The following is a 22,395-nucleotide window of genomic DNA, read 5'->3' as shown; positions in this document are numbered from 1 at the left end:
TTTAAAAGCGGCTGTCCCCCACCCCCACAGCACTCACAGTACAATGGCAATGCATTTTTTTAATTATTATTACTTTTAAGATGAACGTGGCCCGTTTCAGGGACACCGCACTTTTTTTCAGCTTTTATTTATTTATTTAATCATCTTGAATGCTGAGCGCGGCATCTGCTTCAGGGACACCTCGCTCAGTTTCATTATTATTATTTTTTTACTTTAATGTTGAGCGCAGCGCTCGCTTCAGGGTCCCTGCGCTGTTTTATTTTTTTCAAACTTTAATGGTCAGCGCGGGGCCCTCTTCAGGGACACCACGCCCTGTTTCTTCTTTTTTTTAAAACTTTATTGGTGAGCACGGCGCCCACATCACAGACACCGCGCTCCGCTATACAATGGGTCTCACTTTTGCCAAACTTTGACCTAGTGGTATTGTAAATGACAATGCTTTTTAATATTATAAAAGGCATTGCCATTTACAATGCTAATAGCTCAAAATCTCGCAATTGCAAGACCAATTGCATTGTAAATGCTTGTTAATGTTTTGGGACAGGCAGCATGTTGTTGTTTGTGTCATTTGGTTTCTTGTAGAAGAAATGTGTGAAGGAGTTAATTTAGAGCCACGTTATTGGCATCTTAATTGTATAGCTATTTCTTTTTATCCATTCTCCCCTTGACAGGAGCCTGAACGAGCTTCGCTCGTTGCTTCTGGAGGCCAATCGGCACTCTCCAGGCCCTGAGCGGGACCTGAGTCGAGAAGTGTATAAAGCAGAGTGGCGGACAAAAGAGCAGAAGTTAAAAGAAGATATCAAGGTGTTGCGAGACAAACTGATTGTGTTGGTAAGTGTCCAATAGTTTTGGTAAGTGCCCAATACAATCTTGCACAGAACAACCACAGCCTGTTCTAAGGTTATAGAACCTTTGTGTAAGTGCCACACATCATGTTTTATTTTGATGGATACAGCACATTAGAGAACACTAAGGAGAACATTAGCTAGCTTGACTTAGCAAATGATACATTTTTAGAAAAGAGGGAAATAAGGCTGTGATGACAGCAAGCAGGTATCTACCATGCTTTTCGAGTGTGTGTGTGTGTGTGTAAATGAGCATGTGTGTACTCAAAAATAATTTTGGGAATCAGTTAATTTAACCTTTAACCACTATCAATGACATTTTGTGTTTGCATGAGTACACAACACAGGACCAGAATACCTGAATAGCCTCATACACTTTTACCAACCCACCAGACACCTACTCTCACTCTCGCTTGCACCACTCCCTGCAAAAGCAAAACAGTAGGTTTCTCGTTCTTCTACACCGTACCTGTTAGAAATTGGGTATCCAATTGGCAGAGGTAAGCACCTTGTCCAAGTAAAGACCACAATCCTAGTTAGGGTATGTCACAACACAATCCTAAATTACCCTGTGCTCACCCTCTGGTAGGTTGGCACAGAGCAGGCAGGCTTTAATTAGAAGGCAATGTGTAAAGTATTTGTGCAATACCCCATACATCGACACAGTAAATACACCACAAAAAGACTCCACAACAGTTTAGAAAAATAGAGAATATTTATCTGAGTAAAGCAAGACCAAAGCAATCAAAACCCATCAGATAGAATCGAAATATTGAATGTTGTAGAAATAAATGCAATGAAGCTCTCAGAAGCAGGTAACACAAAAAAAGGTTACTTCAGGTCGCGAAGGGCTGGTGCAAATCCAAAGTTCAGGCAGACTGTGACGAGCGCGGGCCGGCTACAGGGATACACTTGGACCCGCTGAAAACATCACCTTGGATCCTGGGGCACAGTCTGCGCGGCAAGGCTTTACGCCGTCTGGCGTCAGTGCTGAGAGTCTGTGTGGCAAGGCTTTGCAACGTTCGGCGTCGGTTACCAGAGCTGTCTGAGATGAGCAGCAACCACTGTCAGACATTTGGTAAAAACTCTGTGGCAGCCACTTGCTGTGTGTACCGCCCTGTAAGTACAATTGGACCACACTGTGGACGATAAGCACAAGATTGGATCAATTTTGCAGTATGAATTGATTGAATCCATTGGATTCACAATTCATTTAGTAATTAATGTGCACGACATCTTAAAGGGTTTGCAGTGTAGAGAAGAGTGACAGTTCTCTTTAGCCAGTGCTGCATCTCTAACTGGGGCTTTTAAGATCACTCACCGAATGACTCCTTTAAACAAGCCTCCTGGCACCATGAATATTTACCCATTGAGTCCAGTTGTCCTTGTTATAAGGACCCCACCTGCTTCGAGTAAGCCATTTCTAAATGCTGCACTCTGATAACAATAAGGTTTTGTTAAAATTAAAACAGCAATATACAGTGCCTGTTAACAATTTCCAAACCTATGTTAATAAGTTCAGGACACTTCCTAATTTAGTTCACATTCAAATAAAACCAAGTGTTTTTTATATACAAGTCACTCATTGAAGTAGTAGATTCTGATTGTTAACAATAGCCCAGTTTATAGTAGTCCCCAGCTTGCTGGAGGTTCACCATCACACTAATTTGTATTTCTTCATTCAGGATAAAGAGCGTTTAGTACTGGATCAAAGGCGTTACTCATTGATCGACCCGTCCTCAGAGTCAGAGGTCCTCCGGCTGCAGCATCGACTGGTTAGCACAGAAGATGCCCTGCGTAACGCTATGGAGCAGAGCCAGCAGATGGACAAACTGATGGAGGCCATGAGGTGCACGCCGGACAAGTCACAGGTATGGGACATGCAGGCAAACTGCTCCAAATATCACAAACTCATAAAGCCCATGAGGTGCACACCAGAGAAGCCACAGGTATGGGACATGCATGCAGGCTGCTCCAAATATCACAGTCTCATGGAGGCCATGTAGTGCGTGCTGGACAAGTCACATGTATGGGACATACAGGCTGTCTGCTCCCAATATCAATTTATTGATCTAAAAAATTCAGCTGGTGTCCGTTGTCAGTTCTTTTCTGACCCATTAAAAATATACAGCGCAAAATACATCTGCCTACACCAGGCCGTACTGAGAGTCCCAAACAGTAGTCTGATTGCACCTATTGGAACAAACAGAAACATATAACAACACAGCTACTCTCCATTAGCCGACAAGATACAGTGTGATGACACTTACTGTAACAAACAAAAGCAGAACAATTAAAAGGTATCTCCGTAAGATGTGTGTGTTTCATATCGCACGTTCACCATGAAGGTTATCTTCACACTAAATTACACCTGTTTATTGTTACCCAACTCAATGGTACTCATTTTATTGACCTCAAAAGATTGAACGGCTTAATGGGTGCACTGCAACCAAAATCTGTATCCACGAGGTCAAACACAGATCCCTACAGTGTATGCATTTGTCCACTGAGCCAACAGACCTGGAATCACTTTTATGTGGTGTTGACAGGCAATACATATTTGCATTCACTTTGGGGCTGTTCTACAATTCATATGTGACAAAGCTAGAAACAATACATTTTGAAAGATTTTGAAAGTGTTGTCTGTGTGTGGGGAACCCTCATTTTTGTTGGGTTGTTAAAAAGATCCATTCCAGAGAGGGCTGTGGTCGGTGCTAAACAAAAACAAGATAATATTTACAAGTCCTGGCACTGAATACAGGGTTTATATTAACCATTTATTAAACTCATATATATATATATATTTGGTTTTAAATGTTCAAACACAATCTCCACATTGTTACAAGAAAGAACCTGTGGTCTACACCATTATGCCATCTTTTTTAATGTAATCCTTGATTTGTCAAAGTTTGTGGTACTTGTATTCAGTTCTTTTGACCTGGTTGATGTTTGGTGACCTTTGCAAGCCTATGTATTATCTCCCGTTGAGGCTCGCTCAGAAAAGCATTTAAAATGTTTGCCCATGTGAATACTGAATATTGTTTCTCACATGTAAACATTCTCTGTTATAGATCTCTGCAAACTCTGGTTCAGCCAATGGGATTCATCAACAAGATAACCCTTCAAAACAGGAGGTATGAAAGTAAACTCCACATCTCCTTCAAGGAATTAAATCTTTTGGTTCTTTGGTTATTGGCATGTGTGTATGCCATGCAAAGATATCTGCTTCAAATGTTCCTGTGATGTGATACTGTCTTATATGATTCAACCAAAAATTGTAACAGATAACCAAGTGATAATTTGGCTATTCTTTTTCATATAGAAATATTCAGTGATTATATGTTGCCGGTGGGGGCCAACTACAATTATTTTTGGAAACTGTCACTTATTTTTCTGCATCATATATTTACCGAGTTCAAGAGAGGGAAAAGCATAACGATCGGAAAGATGGAGGAAAAGAAAGATAGTAAAACCATTACACAGGGAGAAAGCAGGGACCTACACGAGTGAGATAACAGGGAGAGGGGGTGTCTGGTAGTTGGTCAAGAGGCATGAAGTGGATTCTAGACTACAAAGCCTTGGTATTGGTTTAAGTGCATCAGCTGCAAGCTTCTGAGCAGCACTGCGGTCACCAATACCCCAATTTACATTTTAAGCAGTGGAAAAATTGCTAGCTCGAAAGGGACTAGGATGACAGCATGCTTTGGCATCAAGTTAGTAATAATTTTCCTCTAGTACCCCGAATACGAAACAATGGGTTGAAGTAAATCTCTGCTTTTTGGAGTTCTAACTCGGAAATGGAACATTACATGCGGTATTTAGTGGCACATTTGACATTCTCACACCTGTCGAAATTACTTTTGTCGTTATTTTAAAGGAAATGTCTGTCATATTCAGTCTAGTGGCAATTCAAATCCTTTTCTGTCACCCAAACAACTGTTCAATTATTTCATACACTAGACAAATTCCATACAAATTTAAATATAGTGCAGCTGTTGCCAATATGTTTAATCTCTCAATATGACAGGCTACATACTGCCTGGTGTCTCCTCAGTTGCTTGAGTATTTAACCAACTTTGGTGTAGTCATCAATGATCAAACAAAACTATCATTAACATGATTTATTTTTAGCACAAATAATTCCAAGTGTCCCTTTTATAAATAATTTCCCTAATAATTTTACTGTTTACGTGTTTTTAGAAAGAAAACATAATCCCCAGCATTATCACATTTTGTGAAGAGAATTCAACAAGCCATATATCCTCTAGAATAAATATGATCTCATAATGTGATAGGATCCTTCTTTTTTATTGGATATTGAATGCCTCATACTTTTCAGAGAGTGTTTTTTGAACTTTTGATTTCAAGGAGCAACATCTGAAACGTCTTTCATTGCTGGACATTATTAAACACTGTCAACTAGAAGAAGCAAGAAACCATAAAACAGGGCTAATCGCTCCAAAATGAGTCACCGCTAACTGCAGCCAACCTTTGGTGCCAATCCTACATATTTTTGTTTCTATCATGTATATTAATGATATGGCGTAGACGGACTGTATTGACCCAATAGTAACCAAAACGGGGTATGCAGTTTTGGGTTCGGAGGGGGCGAAAGAGCTAAGAGACAGGTCGGTGTACAACTGAGGAATCAGATGGGGGCATCTGATTGCTCAGGAGCAAGATCCCTCACATACCCAGATGGGTGTCATGCTTCATCATAGTGCATACTTCTCCTTGGGCATGCGCTTCAAGGCCAGACGGGCACCCTCAAGGGGGCTCTTTCCCAGAGTTCTTTTTATTTTATGCCGTAGGTGAAGTGTGAGTAAAGGTGTTTGGGCTCTCAGTGTAGATTAGTGTGGGTGAGAGTGAGTTAAAATAGGCTAAGAGATACCCTTGTAACTTTATTATGTGGGTCCTCTTCCCTAGATTAAAACATAAGCAATGTTGGTTGAAAATGGAAGTAATGGTCTGTGTCAACTCACAGATATGTGTATGGGTGGCTCGACATGTTTTTTGCCGCTTTTAGTTGTTACCGATCAATGGCAATTCATCAGGACCGTGCTCCCTAATCTACACAGTGATTGGGATAGTGGTAGCAATATTGTGAATAGTGTCCAGTCAGGCCCATGAATTCGAAACAGCAAGAAGTGTAAGGATACCTTCAACTAGTTGTGAGTAATCAACCCCGAACAAAAGTTGAAAGGTATAAAACATTTAATGTTTTCCTAATAGCAGTTTCCATGTTTCATATTTGTCAGCATGCTCAGCAAATCACAGCATGCTACAGCGGACCAGCCCTTTGTGGTAAAGGTGCAGGATTTGCAACACACTCAGAGAAACCTCCAAATTCACAAAAACAGATACAGTGACACATCAGTAAACACACCACACAAAGATAACAAGCTCTTCGTCCAGTGATGTAACTCACCCAGATAGGGATCATGGTATAGCCCCCTCGGGTGGGTACAGTGGCTCCGCTAATTTTAGTTGACTATAAACAATGTGAGAAGTGGTAAGTAATAGCTTCTAGAGTTACTGGGAAATGGGGCTTCAAATAGTCCTGCAGGAGGACCAGAAGATCAATACTCACTGCGTACGGTCTCAAAGTAAGTTAAGTAACCTACCCCAGCCACTGCCCCTACCAGCCTCATATTCTCCTTTCAAAGGTATGAACACTGCTAGTGTAGAATTTTATAGGCCTTTGAGATAGCCACTTTGAGATGGGTGGGTGCAGATTGCTTACTGTGTGGCTGGACAGAGGAACCAATAGCCCCCAGGCTTGTGATTAACTGGAAATCATTCCTGCAGCCTTCAGCCCTTGCTCCATGTTTTTCGAGAAATCTATGACTGCCATCTTGGGACCTTGGACTGCTCAGTAGTGGATCATCTATAGTGAGAGACTGCGGACTGGGGCTTCTGCACCTGTGGCCTGCATTGCCCGCCTCCATCTGGGTTTGGCAGACCTAGTTGCACCCAAAACATACACGAAGACAGCCTTGGCTGCTCGAGCTGCCCTGGGGGACTAAGGGGGCCACGGGCCGTGGAGAGTGTACACTTTGCTGTGGAACCTGAGGTGCATCGCACAAAATGGGGAGAGACAAAGCCCCACCCCCTGCCCTGGCCCAAACTAAGATCGACCAGTATACGACATCGGCCTCAAATGCCACAGGGGCCACTGACAGCCCTCTGGTATCGCAGAGGCACTCCGGGCAATCCGACCTTGTAACCATCTTCAAAACAACACAGGACTCAAAAGAGGCAGTGGAGACTAAGGTCGGTGAAGTCAGAGTGGAAGTCGAACTGCTGCGCCAAGACCTCAGCAATATCGCCAATCGAGTGACTGAGAATGAAAGGAAAACCTGGTGTCCTCTGTGGAAGACGAAGTGGCCACACTTAATATTCAAGTCTCCAAGTTGCTATCGAGGATGGCAGTGCTCTAGGAATGTGCCATAGGTGCTGAAAATTGATCATGCACAAATAACCTCTGGTTTGTTGGGTTCCTTAAGAGCACCAAGGGCTCTGACATGCAGCACTTCCTGGAGGATTGGCTGCGTTCAAGGGTCCCAGATGATAAGCTGTCACCATGGGTTCTGGTGGAACGTGCTCATAGGTCCTTGGCCCGAGGACCCACTGCCCAGGGCTCTGGCCAGCCCGGTAATCGTTTAGGTTGTTAACCAATGTGATAGGGACGCTTTTCTTCGAGAGGACAGAAAGCAACACTTTCAAAATTCACTTATTATGATTTCTCTTGACTATACGTGAGCAGTTCAGCAGCGTAGGTGCTCTTTGAGGAGGTTAAACAAAAGCTTTGTGCCCTCAAACACAACAGTACATGCTCAACTTTCCTGTGAAATTGAAGGTAATCTTTAACTCCGAAAATTAGGGACCTTGAATCTGAGTTGGGGGGGGTGTATGTGTGTGTGTGTGTGCATGCGTGCGTGTGTGTGTTCGTGTTCCCCCCAAGGGTGGCACAATAAGTGCTGCAGCCCTTAGAGGCCTTCATTGGCCACAGTATCCATTGTTGTACTATTTACAAGGGACTGACCTGTGGTCAAAGAGTGCCAATTGGGTTTTGTTTTTAATGCAATTTAGGGAAAGAACATAGGCCCTGGGTACCAGTTTGGCAGGAACCCAGGGCACACTCAGTTAAAATACATTAACAGTTTGGCGAAAAGTGGGGGCTACCATGCAAAAAGAGGGCACTTTCTCACAATTTTGCCTTCCGACATCACATAAAGATTGTCTCATGGTAACAGCTTGCCATCCTGTATGAGTTGGCCTCATCTCTGGGTACCCCACCTTTTTATGGGAAGTGACAGCTTATCCATAACACATTCTGGTTTGGAGGCAAATTTACTATAGTAAGTAAGCCTGGTAGTCTTCCTTATATGATACCATAATTCAGCCATTGCTCGTTGTACTTTAAGCCTCACCTTCTTGTAGTACCAAGAGTCTACAAATGTATATAGAACTCTCCCCATCCAATATTGTTAAGCATGGCCTTGTACATAGTGTCTATCTCTGAGCTAACTGGGCTAATTAAAAGCATTATCCCATTCATAGTATTGCATATCAAGGAAGTGACAACCCCACCTTGTCTCTTCTTCTCCAAAGCTTCCTCTAGGCTTTTTGTGCTCCTTTTAAGCCCAAAATAAAACTAGTAATTCTTCCTTGCAATATATTCAATCACTTGCTCTTGAAACACAGATTCTGTTAAATAGGGAACATGAATTGAGGCAGTATAATCATCTTAACCAAATTAGTTCTTCAGAAAATTGTAAGCAGTAGATGCGACCAACCCTTCATCAGTTTATACTACTCTACCATAACTTTTATAAAATTTGCATCCGGGGGTTTCATAATACGTTGTGTGATCTTTAAACCTAAGTATTTAATTTTGTCCTTGTTTAGATGAGATCTTGCTCTTTTTAGGGAACTCGCAGACCGCTGGCCTACAATGTCTAGAAATACTCAAAATATATAAAGAAGCCTCAGGTCCCTGGTACCATTTACAAGGGACTGACCTGTGGCCAAAGAGTGCCAATTGGGTTTTGTTTTTAATGCAGTTTAGGGAAAGAACATAGGCCCTGGGTACCAGTTTGTCAGGAACCCAGGGCACACTCAGTCAAAATACATTACGAGTTTGGCAAAAAGCGGGTTAACCATGCAAAAAGAGGGCCCTTTCTTACAATGTTCACTTCCGCCATCACATAAAGATTGTCTCATGGTAACAGCTTGCCATCCTGTACGATTTGGCCTCATCTCTGGGTACCCCACCTTTTTATGGGAAATGACAGCTTATCCATAACACATTCTGATTTGCAGGCCATTGCTTGTTGTACCATAAGCCTCACCTTCTTGTAGTACCAAGAATAAAACCAAATCCCTGCTGGTCCCAATAACGGGCAACCTGGGTATCTGCTGTTAGCTTTCCACGATCCCAATGCATCATCTATCATTCAGTACCTTGGCATTTACATTTCTTACCTCCCAGAGCTGGTGTCAAGCCTTGATTTGACTCTCCTAGTAACTAAAATGAGAAGGGACCTACAGAAGTGGAGGTGTCTCCTGCTTCATATCCTGGGAAAAGTGGCCCTCTCCAACATGATGATATTACCCCGATTTGTCTTCCAAAATTCTTCCCATCCAATCCCCAGGCAATGGTACCAGAACCTCAACTCTATAATCCGTACCTTCATTCCTTTGGGCAAATGGTCGCCCCTGAGGGGCCCAAGTTAACTTCTGGCAGTCCCCCTATGATGGACGGATGAGAATGGCAAACCTCTAGTGTTAATATATGGCTTCGAAGTTGGTTGTGATAAATGACTGGTTTAATGGGGGGTGGGATGATCCTACATATGCTGCTGAGCTGATCTTGCTTGGCCTTGACAGGATCATGGGAATGCTCTGTGGGACCCCAGTCCATCAATTCCTTCCGGAGATCACCCAGGGGATGTTACTAAACTGGAGAGCCACACTCAGCATTACAGGCTGGGACCGCATGCTGACGGGGATGACCCCCTACCCCCCCGCTGACAGGGGAAATGGCTGCAGGGCTAGAGGGTTTTTGCAAAGTGGGACACTATAGAAATCGCCCATCTTGGAGATGTTTAAGTGGGTACTCATATACAGAAGTTTCAAGAGATAAAGGAGCAGTATAACCTGTGCCATTCCTCAGTTTCATATATACCTGCAATTGCGGCATACACTCTCAGCTAATATTCCCCCAGACATGGAGGTCCCGGATTTCAGCCCTCTTGATGCTTAACTGTTTACGAGGAAGCTTTACAACAGCACCATCTCACAGATTTACCAGACCCTAGTGATTAATGCACCGAATCATTTCCCCATGTTTAGACGGAATGGGAGGCTTGGATGGAGGTGCTTGCAGATGAGTGGAGTGAGGCCAGAATGGTCCCCCAAGAGTTAGCTATTTCCACAGAACTTAGACTGATCCAACTTAACCTCTTACACCTTACCTACATGACCCCCCTTGCTGCTTCACCGAGCTGGTACGATTTCCCAAGCTAACTGCTTCCAATGCTCGTTGTTGGATGCAGCTTTCTTCCACGTAATCTGGTCCTGCCCTATGTTGGTCCCCTACTGGCAGAAAATAGGGAGAGAACTCTCATCAGTCTTGTATCAGCCACTGGAATGTACCCATAAGGTCATCCTGCTGGGGTTGCTGGAGGATGGGGAAAGGCAGGAAATGGAGTGTATATCTTTATTGAGATTGCAATGTTGGTTGCCAAACCTGTTATCGCCCGTAAAAGGAGGTTCACCCACCCCGCGTTCACTGTGGTAGAGTGGTGTAGACTGGTGTGCTCAACAAAAGCAACCCATCTACACAGCTCAAGGCTGCGAATAGAAACATGAGAAGATATGGGGCAAATGGTGGGAATACCACTGGCTGGATATGGGGGAATAATTACGTTCCAAATAAGCTTTGTGAATAACTGTGACACGAATTGGTGGGCTGTGGTTTGCATTTGTTAGTGAAAGTGAAACATGTTCGAGGCATGTATGCTGTAGATACACATGCTTTGCATACTCCTGTCATCTAGTGTTGGGTCCGGATGTTTGCAAGTTGTTTTTCTTCAAAGAAGTCTTGTCAGTCACGAGGTATGGTGACGCCTACTTTCTGTGATAGTGCGCATGGGCATCACTCCTTTGTTAGATTATTTTTTTCCGCCATAGGTTTGGTAGTGTATTGCTGCGCTCTAGCTCGCAACGATTCTCCTGGTTCCCCTCGGTGCACAATTCACTTTACCCTCAACTGTATTGTTATTGTAAGTGTTCCCCTATTCTCCGGATATCAAATCGTTTCGTAAACACTTTATCTTCGGTCGGAAACATCAGGCGGCCCTCTGGCCTAGCTGTGTCGGTCCATCCTTCCACCGATGGAACGAACTCTGTTCCAATTCTGTCCTTGGTGCCAAGCCAAGTATCCTTGCACCAACCCACATCATGTTTGTAACTTGTGCCTGTCACCGGAGCACAAGGAAGATGACTGCGACGCCTGCTGGTCTTTTCAGTTGAAGAACACTCTGTAATCATCAGCCTCGACGACATGAAATGCAATACCAAAGCATCCAACACACTCCGGTCATCTTCGGCGAAGAATCAGCATAAGGACGTTGAAGTGTCGGCGGCAGAAGAAGAAGAGGCCATCTGTGTTTCGGATTCTGAACTCGAGATCGACTTGGAGTACAAAGACATGCCTCCGGGACAGGGTGCCGTGAGTAACGAAGACACCTTGCCCCCGCAAAACGTTTTCTAAAAAGCATAAGGCTATGGCACCACCTCTGCCTTCTGGACAAGGTGGACACCGAGACATTGTTTCTGCGCCCCACCTCCTAGCTCGGCACCAAAACAAATCATCACGCCTTCCGGCTTGGGACCGAGTCAGCCGTAATCATCTTCGGATCCGAAACACTCCGCTTCCAAGGACAAATCCGTTTTAGAGCTGAAACCCTCCGATCCAAAATAAAAACATGCTTCGGAGCATAAACATGTCCGCTTCCAAAAGGAAACCTATCTTGGCTCTGTAATGGAAAGACAGCCTCTCCGAGCCACTCTAAACCATTTTAGACCTTCTGAAAGCTCAATTGGATCCTAAACAAAAGAAGATTTATATTACTCCTGATTTGTGATACATTTCTGTCAAAACACCAGCCAAATGCAAACTTCCTTCAGAGGACTCTCCATATAAAATCCCTCTGAAGAAGAAAAAAGACATGGCTACCAGCCCTGCTTATCCTGCCCGCAATCCCCTCCACCGCCATCTTCTCCACATTTACCAATTCGAGATCATTTACATATAACACCTCAGGGATCTCCACATACACAGCGGGAAGGGGACGATATTGATAATTAAGACGCTCATTTGCCTGTAGACCCATGGAATGATTACACCATTGACCCTCCATTGGATACTGACCCAGACCTTTACACTGCAAAGCCATCACCACCAAACTATAATGTGTCTTATTAGTAACTTATTGCTAGAGCAGCAGAGTACCATGAGATGGCCTTACATAAACAATCCTAAGAGGAAGACTTTTTATTTGAAACTCTTGAGCCCACACACAGGTCAAGTCAAACACTCCTTATGCTAAGGGGCATGATGAGGCATTCAAAGCAAGAGCCTGTGTGAGCCCATATTTTAACTCCCAGAGTCCATAAAAAATATAAACTTTGTCCATCTGATCCTGTGTTCATCAAAGGACAATTACCTTTCGATTCCCTAGTGGTGTTCAATGTTCGCAAAAGGGCTAATTCACAAACATCTGATGATGCACCTCCCCAGACAAGGAATCTAAGCTTATAAATGCCTCGGGGAAATGACTGGCTGCTCAAGCCGCTAACCAATGGTGCTACACAAACACACAGGGCCTTCTAGCTAGGTATGACAGGGCTCACTGGGATGAAATGGAGCAACTGCTCCAATATCTCCCAGATGAACACAAAAGCAAGGCACAAGAGTTAGTTCTGGAGGGCAAACTCGTCTATCAGATGTGCTCTAGATGCCGCTAACACCGTGGCTAGGGATATAAATGTCAGCATTCTCCTCAGAAGGCATGCATCGCTTAGGATAGCAGGGTTTATACATGAGGTTCAGCAATCCATTTTAAACACCCCTTTTGACAAGCAACACATGTTTGGTCCTGAAGTCGATCAAGCTTCGGAAAAAATGAAGAAGGACACAGAGATAGAAAAGTCCATGGGAGCGCTCCAGTCTCCATCAAATAGAGGCTCCTTTCGCCGCTCCTCTTCTAGAGGAGGGTCCATAACCACATCATCAGACCAAAATGCTTCCTTGTATAAAGGAAACACTCAATCCTCGCCCTCTAGAGGTTTTTATAGAGGAACGATATAGAGGAAACAATTCCAAAGGTAGGGGTAGAGGTACCAATCAATCCGGGAATTTTAAGCGCGCTACTCACCCATGAGGTTCTCAAGGCGCTGAGGGAGAGGAGGGGGGGGGCAGCGGGTCAGTCGAAGTGCCAGGTCTTGAGGGTCTTCCTGAAGATGTGCAAGGTAGGGGCACATCTGATGTTGATCGGGAGGTCGTTCTAGGTCTTGGCCGCAAAGTAGGAGAAGGTTCTGCCACCCGTTCTTGCTCTGTGGATGCACCGGGATCGGGGGGGTCGGTGGATCGGAGGTGCCTCTTGGGTACGTGGAAGGAGAATCTATTGTTGAGATATTGGGGTGTTGTGTTGTGGATACATTTGTAGGCATGTGTGAGTATCTTGAAAGTTACTCTCTTCTCGACGGGGAGCCAGTGGAGTTTACACAGGTGTTGGGAGGTGTGTTTGTGTCGGGGAACGCATAGGACGAGTCTGGCTTCGTTGTTCTGTTTGGTCTGGAGTTTGCGAAGCAGAGATTTGTTGATCCCGGCATAGAGGGCATTCCGTAGTCCTATCTGCTGGTTATGAGTGCGTGGGTGACGGTCTTCCTTGATTCGGGGAGGACCATTTGAAGGTCTCTCGGAGGATGCTGAGGGTGTTGATGCAGGCGGAGGTGACGGCGTTGACCTGTCGGGTCATGGAGAGGGAGGAGTCGAATACAATGCTGAGGTTTCGGGTGTGGTCCGTGGGGGTGGAATAGCTACAGAGGGCTGTGGGCCACCAGGTGTTGTCCCATGCTGAGGGGGAGGCTCCGAGGACCTCTGTCTTCTCCGAGTTGAGGTTCAGGCAGCTGTTGGTCATCCAGGATGTGACATCCTTCATTCCTTCCTGGAAGCTGAGTCTGGTGGTGAGGGGGGTCGTTGGTGAGGGAGAGGATGAGCTGGGTGTCGTCGACGTAGGATACTATGCTGAGTCTTTGCTGCCTGACTATGCTGGCAAGGGGGGCCATGTAGATGTCGAAGAGCGTGGGAGCTGAGCGATGATCCTTGCGGTACTCCACAATTGATCTCTGTGGGTTCGGAGTGGAAGGGTGGAAGTCTGATTCTTTGGGTTCTGCCTGTGAGGATGGAGCGGAGCCAGTGAAGGTGCGGTTCCCTATACCGGCATCGTGGAGTCTGGTGGTGAGCGTGCGGTGGGAGACTGTGAAGAAGGGTGCAGAGAGGTCGAGAAGGATCAGGACGTACAAACTTGTTCTTGAGACCATCAGTTTTTATCGATGGCACTGGGGGACGGGCAACATCCTTATTGGTGTTAAAGAGATTCCCAAGTAGTTCCTCTCCGTTATCCTCAAAGTTCTACAGCCTTTACAAATTCAATCTTTTCTGGGAGCGACTCGCAACACTCACACAAGTCTAGCCTCTCCCAGTGCTGCCAGAATTCACAGTATTCAAACTCTGTCATTACAGTTTCAGGCCAATCAAACCTTAACAGCCAAAACTTTTATGCAACGGTTAGAATAATGGCGTCATGCATCACAATAGTGCCTCTCGCAAGACTACACATGCATCCTCTACAGGAATGCTTAGCACGTCAGTGGAATCAGTCACAGGGTCAATTAACAGATCTAGTGTTGGAAGACAGCCGCACCCATCGCTCTCTGCAGTGGTGGAACCCACAAAATGTATCAAAAGGTCGGTCGTTCATCGACCCAGTTCCACTGATCGTGCTAACAGCTGACGCATCTCTCACAGGTTGGGGTGCCCATCTCCACAATTACACAATTCAGGGTCTCTGGGACAACTAGCACAAACGTCTCACATCAACTATCCAGAGCTACTAGCAGTATTGCTAGCGCTGACCGATTTTCAGTCCTCACAGACAACACGACAGCCATGTACTATATACAAAAAAAAGGGGAGACATATTCTCTCCAGCTGTCACACCTCTCTCAGACCATCTGGAACTAGGCAATTAATCACAGAATTCATCTACTAGCAGAACACCTACCAGGAGTCAACAATGAAATTGATGACCTCCTCAGCAGAAAGAGGCAGCAAATACATGAGTGGGAACTTCATCCCCAAGTTCTCCTTCCATACTTTCAACAATGGGGATTCCCATAAATAGATATGTATGACACAGTGGACCACGCAAAATGCCCAAACTTCGATTCCAGGTTCCCACACTCTCGCTCCAAAGGCAATGTCTTATGGATCAACTGGTCAAAGATATTTGCCTATGCTATTCTGCCTCTCCCACTCCTTCCGTTTCTGGTTCGAAAGCTCAGGCAAACATCGCTCACACTGATTTTGGTAGATCCCACTTGGGCTCGTCAACCATGGGACACCACACTTTTGGAACTCTCAGTAGTTCTGCATCAAAAGCTGTACCTCAATTCCTGGCTTCTCACTCAGAACCGTGGAGAAATCAGACACCCATACCTCAAGGAGCTCAACTTAGCAATTTGGCTCCTGAAGCCATTGAGTTTGGATACAAGTAAGAAAGCTCACTACGGAGATAGTTATGCAGCAAAAGATTTTCGTAAAACAAAGCAACTGTTTGTCACAATTGCACCACCTCACAAGGGTAATCCTATCTCTAAATCTGGGATTTCAAGATGGATTGTTAAATGCATTCACATTTGCTATGTAAAAGCTAAAATAACTTTATGTATTCCCCCCAGAACGCATTCCACTCGCAAAATAGGGGCATCTGTGTCCTTTTTAGGTAACATTCCTATAGCTGACATCTGTACACCACACACATTTACCAAACAATATTTTGTGGATGTGTTAGCATGCCAACAAGTCAATGTAGGGCAAGCAGTGCGAAAGACACTTTTTCAGACAATTGCAACATCTACTGGTTAGCCACCGCTGTAGGAGAATACTGCTATATAGTCTATGCAAGCATGTGTGTCTACAGCACACATGCCTCAATCAGATTATGTTACTTACCCAGTAAGCATCGTTTCTTGGCATGTAGAGCTGTAGATTCACGTGCGCCCTCCCACCTCCCTGGACAACTGTAGTTGTTGCAGTTCTCATTATTTACATTACATATGCATGGACATCTCTTTACTACACTCACTCCATTCTCACCCTCTTATGGGAAAACTATCTAACAGTGGAGTTGATGCCCATGCGCATTATCACCGAAAGCAGGAGTCGCCATACCTCGTGACTGGAAAGACTACTTAGAAGAAAAACAACTTGCAAACATCCAGACCCAACACTAGATGGCAGGATAATGCAAATCATGTGAATCTAGAGCTCTGCATGCCAAGAATAGATGCTTAATGGGTAAGTAACATAATCCTTTTTTGCATGTACCCACATATTACAATCAATTCAACTCACCATAGCTGTGGTTTCAGTGCATATAGTAGTTTTGTGTAGTCTGCGTGAACCACGAGAGGCACTGCTCATGGCACGTTTGGCTAAATAGTCTGCCTGCTTTTGGTTGTGCTGGCTGTGCTGTTCTTTCCTTTCCTTCTTGTGCATTTCGGCCACCATGATATAGTGCTATTTAGATCAAAAATATTTATATCTGCCCATTGTTCATATGAGATAACAACTTATTCATCAATGTAAGTTACATTTCAGCCAACATCTTGTGTATGTTTAGTATTTTTTATGTATCTGTTGTTATTCGTAGCCTGTTATTCTTAACTCTTTTGTTATTCTTCGCTAAGAATAACAACAGATGCAGGTACAAAATGCTAAACATATACAAGTTGCTGGCTGAAATTTACCATACATTAATTATGATTAGGGACAAAATTACGAATGAGCTTACAGCTCAGCTGTCTGCCACATTGACTAGGCTTTAGGTAAGCTCCCTTCAACCATTGGCTTTTTTTGTGCCAGTCCCCCTTCAGCCATTGCTTAAAGACAGCATAAATTACATCTTGACTCAGCCCAGATGAGTAGATATCTCTCCCACGGCATGCTAATGGCTGTTTAATGCATTATTCCATCTCTTAGCAAGTGGTTCCATTTTAATAAATGAGACTAAATTACATGTGAAGAGTACACTCACACGTCTTTAGCTGTAATATGTACTGTATACATAATCTATGTTGCATATAATTTTTTTAATTGGGAGGCATATGGGTTCACTTTACAGCAAAACAAATAAACTGCTTAGGATGCCAAAAGACAAAGAATGTAATGGTTGCCATTGGTGTCATTAGCAACCACATATGGTCACTGGGCCACTGAAAAATACATTTAGCTTACTCAGTGGCTTTGGCAAAGCGAAAGGGTCTGGATTATACTGTAAATGCAAGTCATTCCCATTGGCTTTGCCAGTGCTTCGTTCTGTTATGCTAATATAGCTTAGTGCAGTGCAACCTGAAAAAGGTATCCTGGCACTATGGTTTGAAGGCTAGTAAGTAATGAACAACATTGTGTACAAAGCTTTCCAAAAGGCAGTGGCTGTTGTAATATTGCAAAGAGATAGGCTGAGATTCCAAAGCTCAGGTGCTTTGACCGAAAAGACTGAGCTGCCTAATCTAACGCAAAGGAATTTGGGAACAAGGATCAAATGGATACAAGAGAACACCAGCTACAAGCTAGAAGATAATAGTGAAACGTCTTTTGCAAATAGAGGACATGAAAAGCACAATGAACCAATTAAAGGGATGTAAAAGTCACCTTTTTAGAAATAGGCATCCAAAACGTATTTAGTGCAGCTGAAGCAGTAGACAAGCAATGCCACTATAAAGGCACTCTCATGGCAGCATTCTCAATGTGTTGGAAACGTTTTATCTGCCCAGGTAACGAGCTAAGAAATAAGGAATTACATTAGCCCATTGCTAAGAATTATCAGCTGAACCATTCATGGCCAAGCTTGTAGCAGCAGATAAGGGAGAATTGTGTGCAGTAAATTCACAAAAGAGAAGCAAGTGGCAGAAAGAAAGATTGACTTGACTGGGCAAGGAAAGCTCGTCATTGAAATGAAAGTCCAACTAGTGCACTGCTGCCAACGAACCTGGCACGATTACCAATGAGGCTGGCCATAAACCAGGGGGATGGACCAGAGGAGAGTCATGACCAGGGAAAAACAGAATCTCTGTCTTATCCCCATTACATTTTAAAGAATTGTTAACTAGCCAAGAGGCAATTGCCAACATGCAGTCTTCAAATAAGACGTGGATCAGGAACAGGGTGTCTATGGAAATTAAAACTGTGCGTCAGCCGCAATGCTCATGAATTTGACCCCAAAAAAACCAGCAAGCTAGGCCATTGTGAAAAAGCGCTGCTTCAAAGAATGGTTGTTTACTAGTTTTGCTGTGCCGTATGGTTTTCCCCTGCCACCAAAAAGGGTTCATACAAGTTTTCCTCGCAGGACGTGTACCACAAAGACACTTCCTCATCTTTCCTTTGATGGTTCTGCTACCAAGATCCTACTCTTTTTAAATGGTCCAAGTTCACCCTACCAGGCCTACTGAGCCCTAAGCAGTGCTAACTACTATCGCAGCATAAGGCTGAGACGTGTTGTTTGGGGTTTGAACTAATTTGAAGCTGTCACACTTTATGAGAACTGTACCAAAATCCACAATATCAAGGGATCACGGACATCAGGAACCCAATCTACAATATCAAGGGATCACGGACATCAGGAACCCAATCTACAATATCAAGGGATCACGGACACTAGGAACCCACACGTAAACCTTATATGCAGGTACAGCCTTGGGGGTGTTGTGCTGGCAGTTAAACCAGAAGATCAATGGGTAACACATTTCCCCCAATTTGTTAAAAGTAGGTGATAGTGTTTAAATCACTGCATTTCCCTTGCATTTACTATGTTTACCACAATTGCGATTGTCTAGAAAAAGGCTGAACATCAATACTATCATTTATGAATAATAAAATAACACCAAGACCTTACTTTTTAACACAGTGTATCTTCTATTTCCAGGAAAAGCACTGACATCGAGAGAAAAGAGAGGGGGCTCAGGATGTTGGCTCCTGCGCACAGACAAGAGAAGGAACCGCGCCTGGACTAGGAACCGACGCCCCGCTTCTCTTACAAACTTACACAGTATTTTTTGCTCTAGGACAGTATTGCTGAGGCACTGACAGATGTAACTAGGACAATCCCTGTCCCCCTCAAAGGCGCCCTTGGCATACACCGATGCAGAACGAAAGGGCAGAGGTCTGCCAATACTTGGCATGATTACTTTGGAGACCTGTTATTATCCTTCATTTTCTAGATCTGTCTCCTACAAGATGGCCGGGTCGAACTGAAGAAGGAGGGCACTCAGCGCTGTTCTTCCAGCAAAGCAAGGTCACCTCTGTCTACCACAGTCAATGGCCCTCTGACAGAGGGTTTCAGTGGGGGCTCCAGCAAAGCCTCATGAGCATATGCTCCCAACACCTCAGACATAGAAACTTGGAAACTCCTAAAACGGAAGAAAATGCTCTCAAAACCTGAACATAGAAACTTCGAGAGCACTATGACAGAAGCATATGCTATCAGCACTGCGATGTAGAAACTTTGAGAGTCTGAAGACTGCAGAGTACAGGGAAATACATTTGAAAGTACATTAGGTCAAGAGAATACTATGTGAGATGCTTATCCACTGAATTGATTTCTTAGTTGGATCCATAACTCATAGTCTCCCAGTGCAGCAGTAGGTTGTCTGTTGTGCAGTAAAACAATAGCATTTGAGTGCCCCGCGCACAAAAGTGCTATGAGTTTTGGTGTTAGGAACAATGTATCATCACCCTCATGTTAGATGTGAAGATGTCAGCTGGATTACCATACACACACGTGGCCTTGTGCAGATAGGTGCAGTGGATGGCAGCTGGGAAATCAAAGGAAACTGGTGGGAAGAAGTACTGTTGGAAGGAAGTTAGCAGGCACCCCCTTGTTTCCCCACAATGCATTAATACACATTGCGTTTTTGAAGAATGCAGCCTTGCTTCTCTTGTAAGAAAGTTCACAAGGTCAATGCACCTGCTACAAACATTTAGGTGCAAATTGAAGGTTACATTATCAAATCCCAGAGTGTTGCATCTTTCAGAGGTTGATATAATAGCTACCAATGCAGAGGGTACATGTAACACCTGTTTTTAAAAACGGTGCTCTGAGGTTCAGGCAATAAAGTGCTTCGTAAATGCTTTCATGTAGTTGAATATACCTTCTTCCTTTCCTTATGCTGCATTTATATTCTGGCTCAGTCGGCCCTACGTGCTTATACCTTAATGTGTACAGTTTGCAATGAGAGTTAGCTCAATCAGAAGCTTTTAAACATGCCTCACTCTTATTCTCTAGATAATGAAAATGAAACATAACTCATGATAAGGATACTGGTGTTTGAGCATTACAGCTGGCTATATTATCGGTTGAATTGAAAGGTGATATCTTATACTAGGTGTCAAAAAAGCTGCATTGGTACTATTTGCTCATGTCTTCTAGTAAATAATTCTAAAAAACTCCATCAGAGTAGAACATGTTGCTGAATTACTGATGGTTTAGGAATGAGCCAGCGTGCTTGCTTATACTATAACCTGCCGCTCACTGAGAAATAGGTATAAGCTCACCAAATGACTCCTTCCACCTAGAGAATGCTCAAGTCTGTCACTTTCATTTAACAAAATGCACAACAAGGAACTTACAGAAGGCAGGTCTTTGTCTATGCGCCCTGGATTTGGAACAGCCTCCCTACCAACATATCCCGTACCTTCTCCAACTCAGAAGAAAGCTGAAAGCCCATGTCTTCAAGATACTCACCCCACCACACACATACTAGAAATCAGTTATTACCTTCTGTAAATGACCTAGATTCACATCCCTGGGCATCTGTTTTGTTCAGTGCTCTGTTGTGTTTCGGCTACGTACTCACTAAAGCAACATCTTCAACTTCTTGTGTACTTGCATTCACTTCACAAGCTAATGCATGAAGGGAATTATAGTCTTGGTTCATATCTGTAGGAATCCATTGGAATAAAGCGAAAGGTTCCAATAATTTATGAAGGAAAGTCCAGCACTGTAGCACCACAACCCCATCAACAAGGGGGTCAACTTATTTCCTGCAATAATAACTACATGAGTTAACAACAGTCAGAGTTCATTTTTGAGTGACCAGTACAAGATCTACAAAACTGCCACAGACACAATTTGCAAATGTGTTTCAAAGTGTTTACAACATTTGAAAAAGTTATCATGCTTGCAACTGCTTTAAGATAAATATCACATGCTGGTTGTAAAATTGAATGAGACTTGGGTTTAAGTGACTACTGATTACCTGCTGTAGCAACTTACATACCATACATGTGCAAGAAATAGAGAGTTAAACAAAACTTTCCCTTTGAAACTCAAGTGTAGATAACAGGAAATGCTCTCATTTTAAGATGGCTGCCTTATTTGTAAATGATCTTGGGAAGTTATATTGGCACTAGTTTTCAATTTGCCCTTTTGTGTTGCAGCACTGCATCAGTGACAAATGGCATCACTGTACCTTCCCATTCAATTCATTATGGGAGTGAAATCCTTACAGAGTGTTTACAGGACGAGTAGGTGGAATGCAGATTGACATGAGCAATTCTACTGCATGTTGCGGTACAGATGTTTCCCTATCTTTACTCACTGTATAGGGTTCACTACTCGTAAATAATACAGCCAAGTTCCATTTGAGAAAAGCAGAATTATTCCAAATTTGTACATGAGACACATAGGTAGTTAAACGTTTAGATTATCAGTCTTCAAAATAATAGGCCCATCTCATTAAAAATAGATATTAATCAGATTTGAGTTAAAGAACATCGCTATTAAAATTGTGGCAAGTGATGTTGTATAGATTGCGGCAGTGGGTATGCAGCACAGGCCTATCCTTTTTAACTGGAAACTCCATCTCAAAGCATAGAAAACTGTTCCTAATTCCTCATGTAAAAGCAGGATGTAGTAGTAGCTACTGTGTGGCAGAAGACTATAACCTTTATTTAGAGTTCGGAGAATGAAATTCTTCATCACAAACACCACGGATGACCCGTCTGTCATATTAGAAGTGCTCTATAGCCTATAGCAGTTGTATGTCAACACAATGCGGGCTATTACCACGCGTGCCATTACAATGCTGTTTTTACAACGCAAGCCGTTACAACGACTTGCGCTTTAAGCGCTGGATAGTGGAATAGTTTAATTTTCTATTCCAACTCCAGCCCACGTTACAGTAGGGAAGGTGTTGG

At 43.6% G+C, this 22,395-nt stretch overlaps 1 protein-coding gene across 3 annotated transcripts in view; it reads left to right on the top strand.

Annotated features, from left to right (window-relative positions):
• The window catches only part of CLIP2 (CAP-Gly domain containing linker protein 2), a 575,836-nt gene extending 555,506 nt beyond the window's left edge, over positions 1–20,330 (top strand). For 2 of the 3 annotated variants that reach the window (XM_078679434.1, XM_078679436.1), the window contains 4 exons: positions 672–831; positions 2,531–2,716; positions 3,917–3,979; positions 19,124–20,330. In XM_078679434.1, the coding sequence (XP_078535560.1) occupies positions 672–831; positions 2,531–2,716; positions 3,917–3,979; positions 19,124–19,135 (421 nt within the window). In that variant the 3' untranslated portion in view covers positions 19,136–20,330. The remainder of the gene's footprint in view (positions 1–671; positions 832–2,530; positions 2,717–3,916; positions 3,980–19,123) is intronic. The other variant, XM_078679435.1, reaches the window with a different exon arrangement.
• The last annotated feature ends 2,065 nt before the right edge of the window (positions 20,331–22,395 follow it).

Source organism: Lissotriton helveticus, chromosome 3_1 (genome assembly GCF_964261635.1).
Source record: "Lissotriton helveticus chromosome 3_1, aLisHel1.1, whole genome shotgun sequence".
NCBI lineage: Eukaryota > Metazoa > Chordata > Amphibia > Caudata > Salamandridae > Lissotriton > Lissotriton helveticus.
Note: the sequence above shows the minus strand (reverse complement) of the source record. Positions and strands in the feature narration are given on the sequence as shown.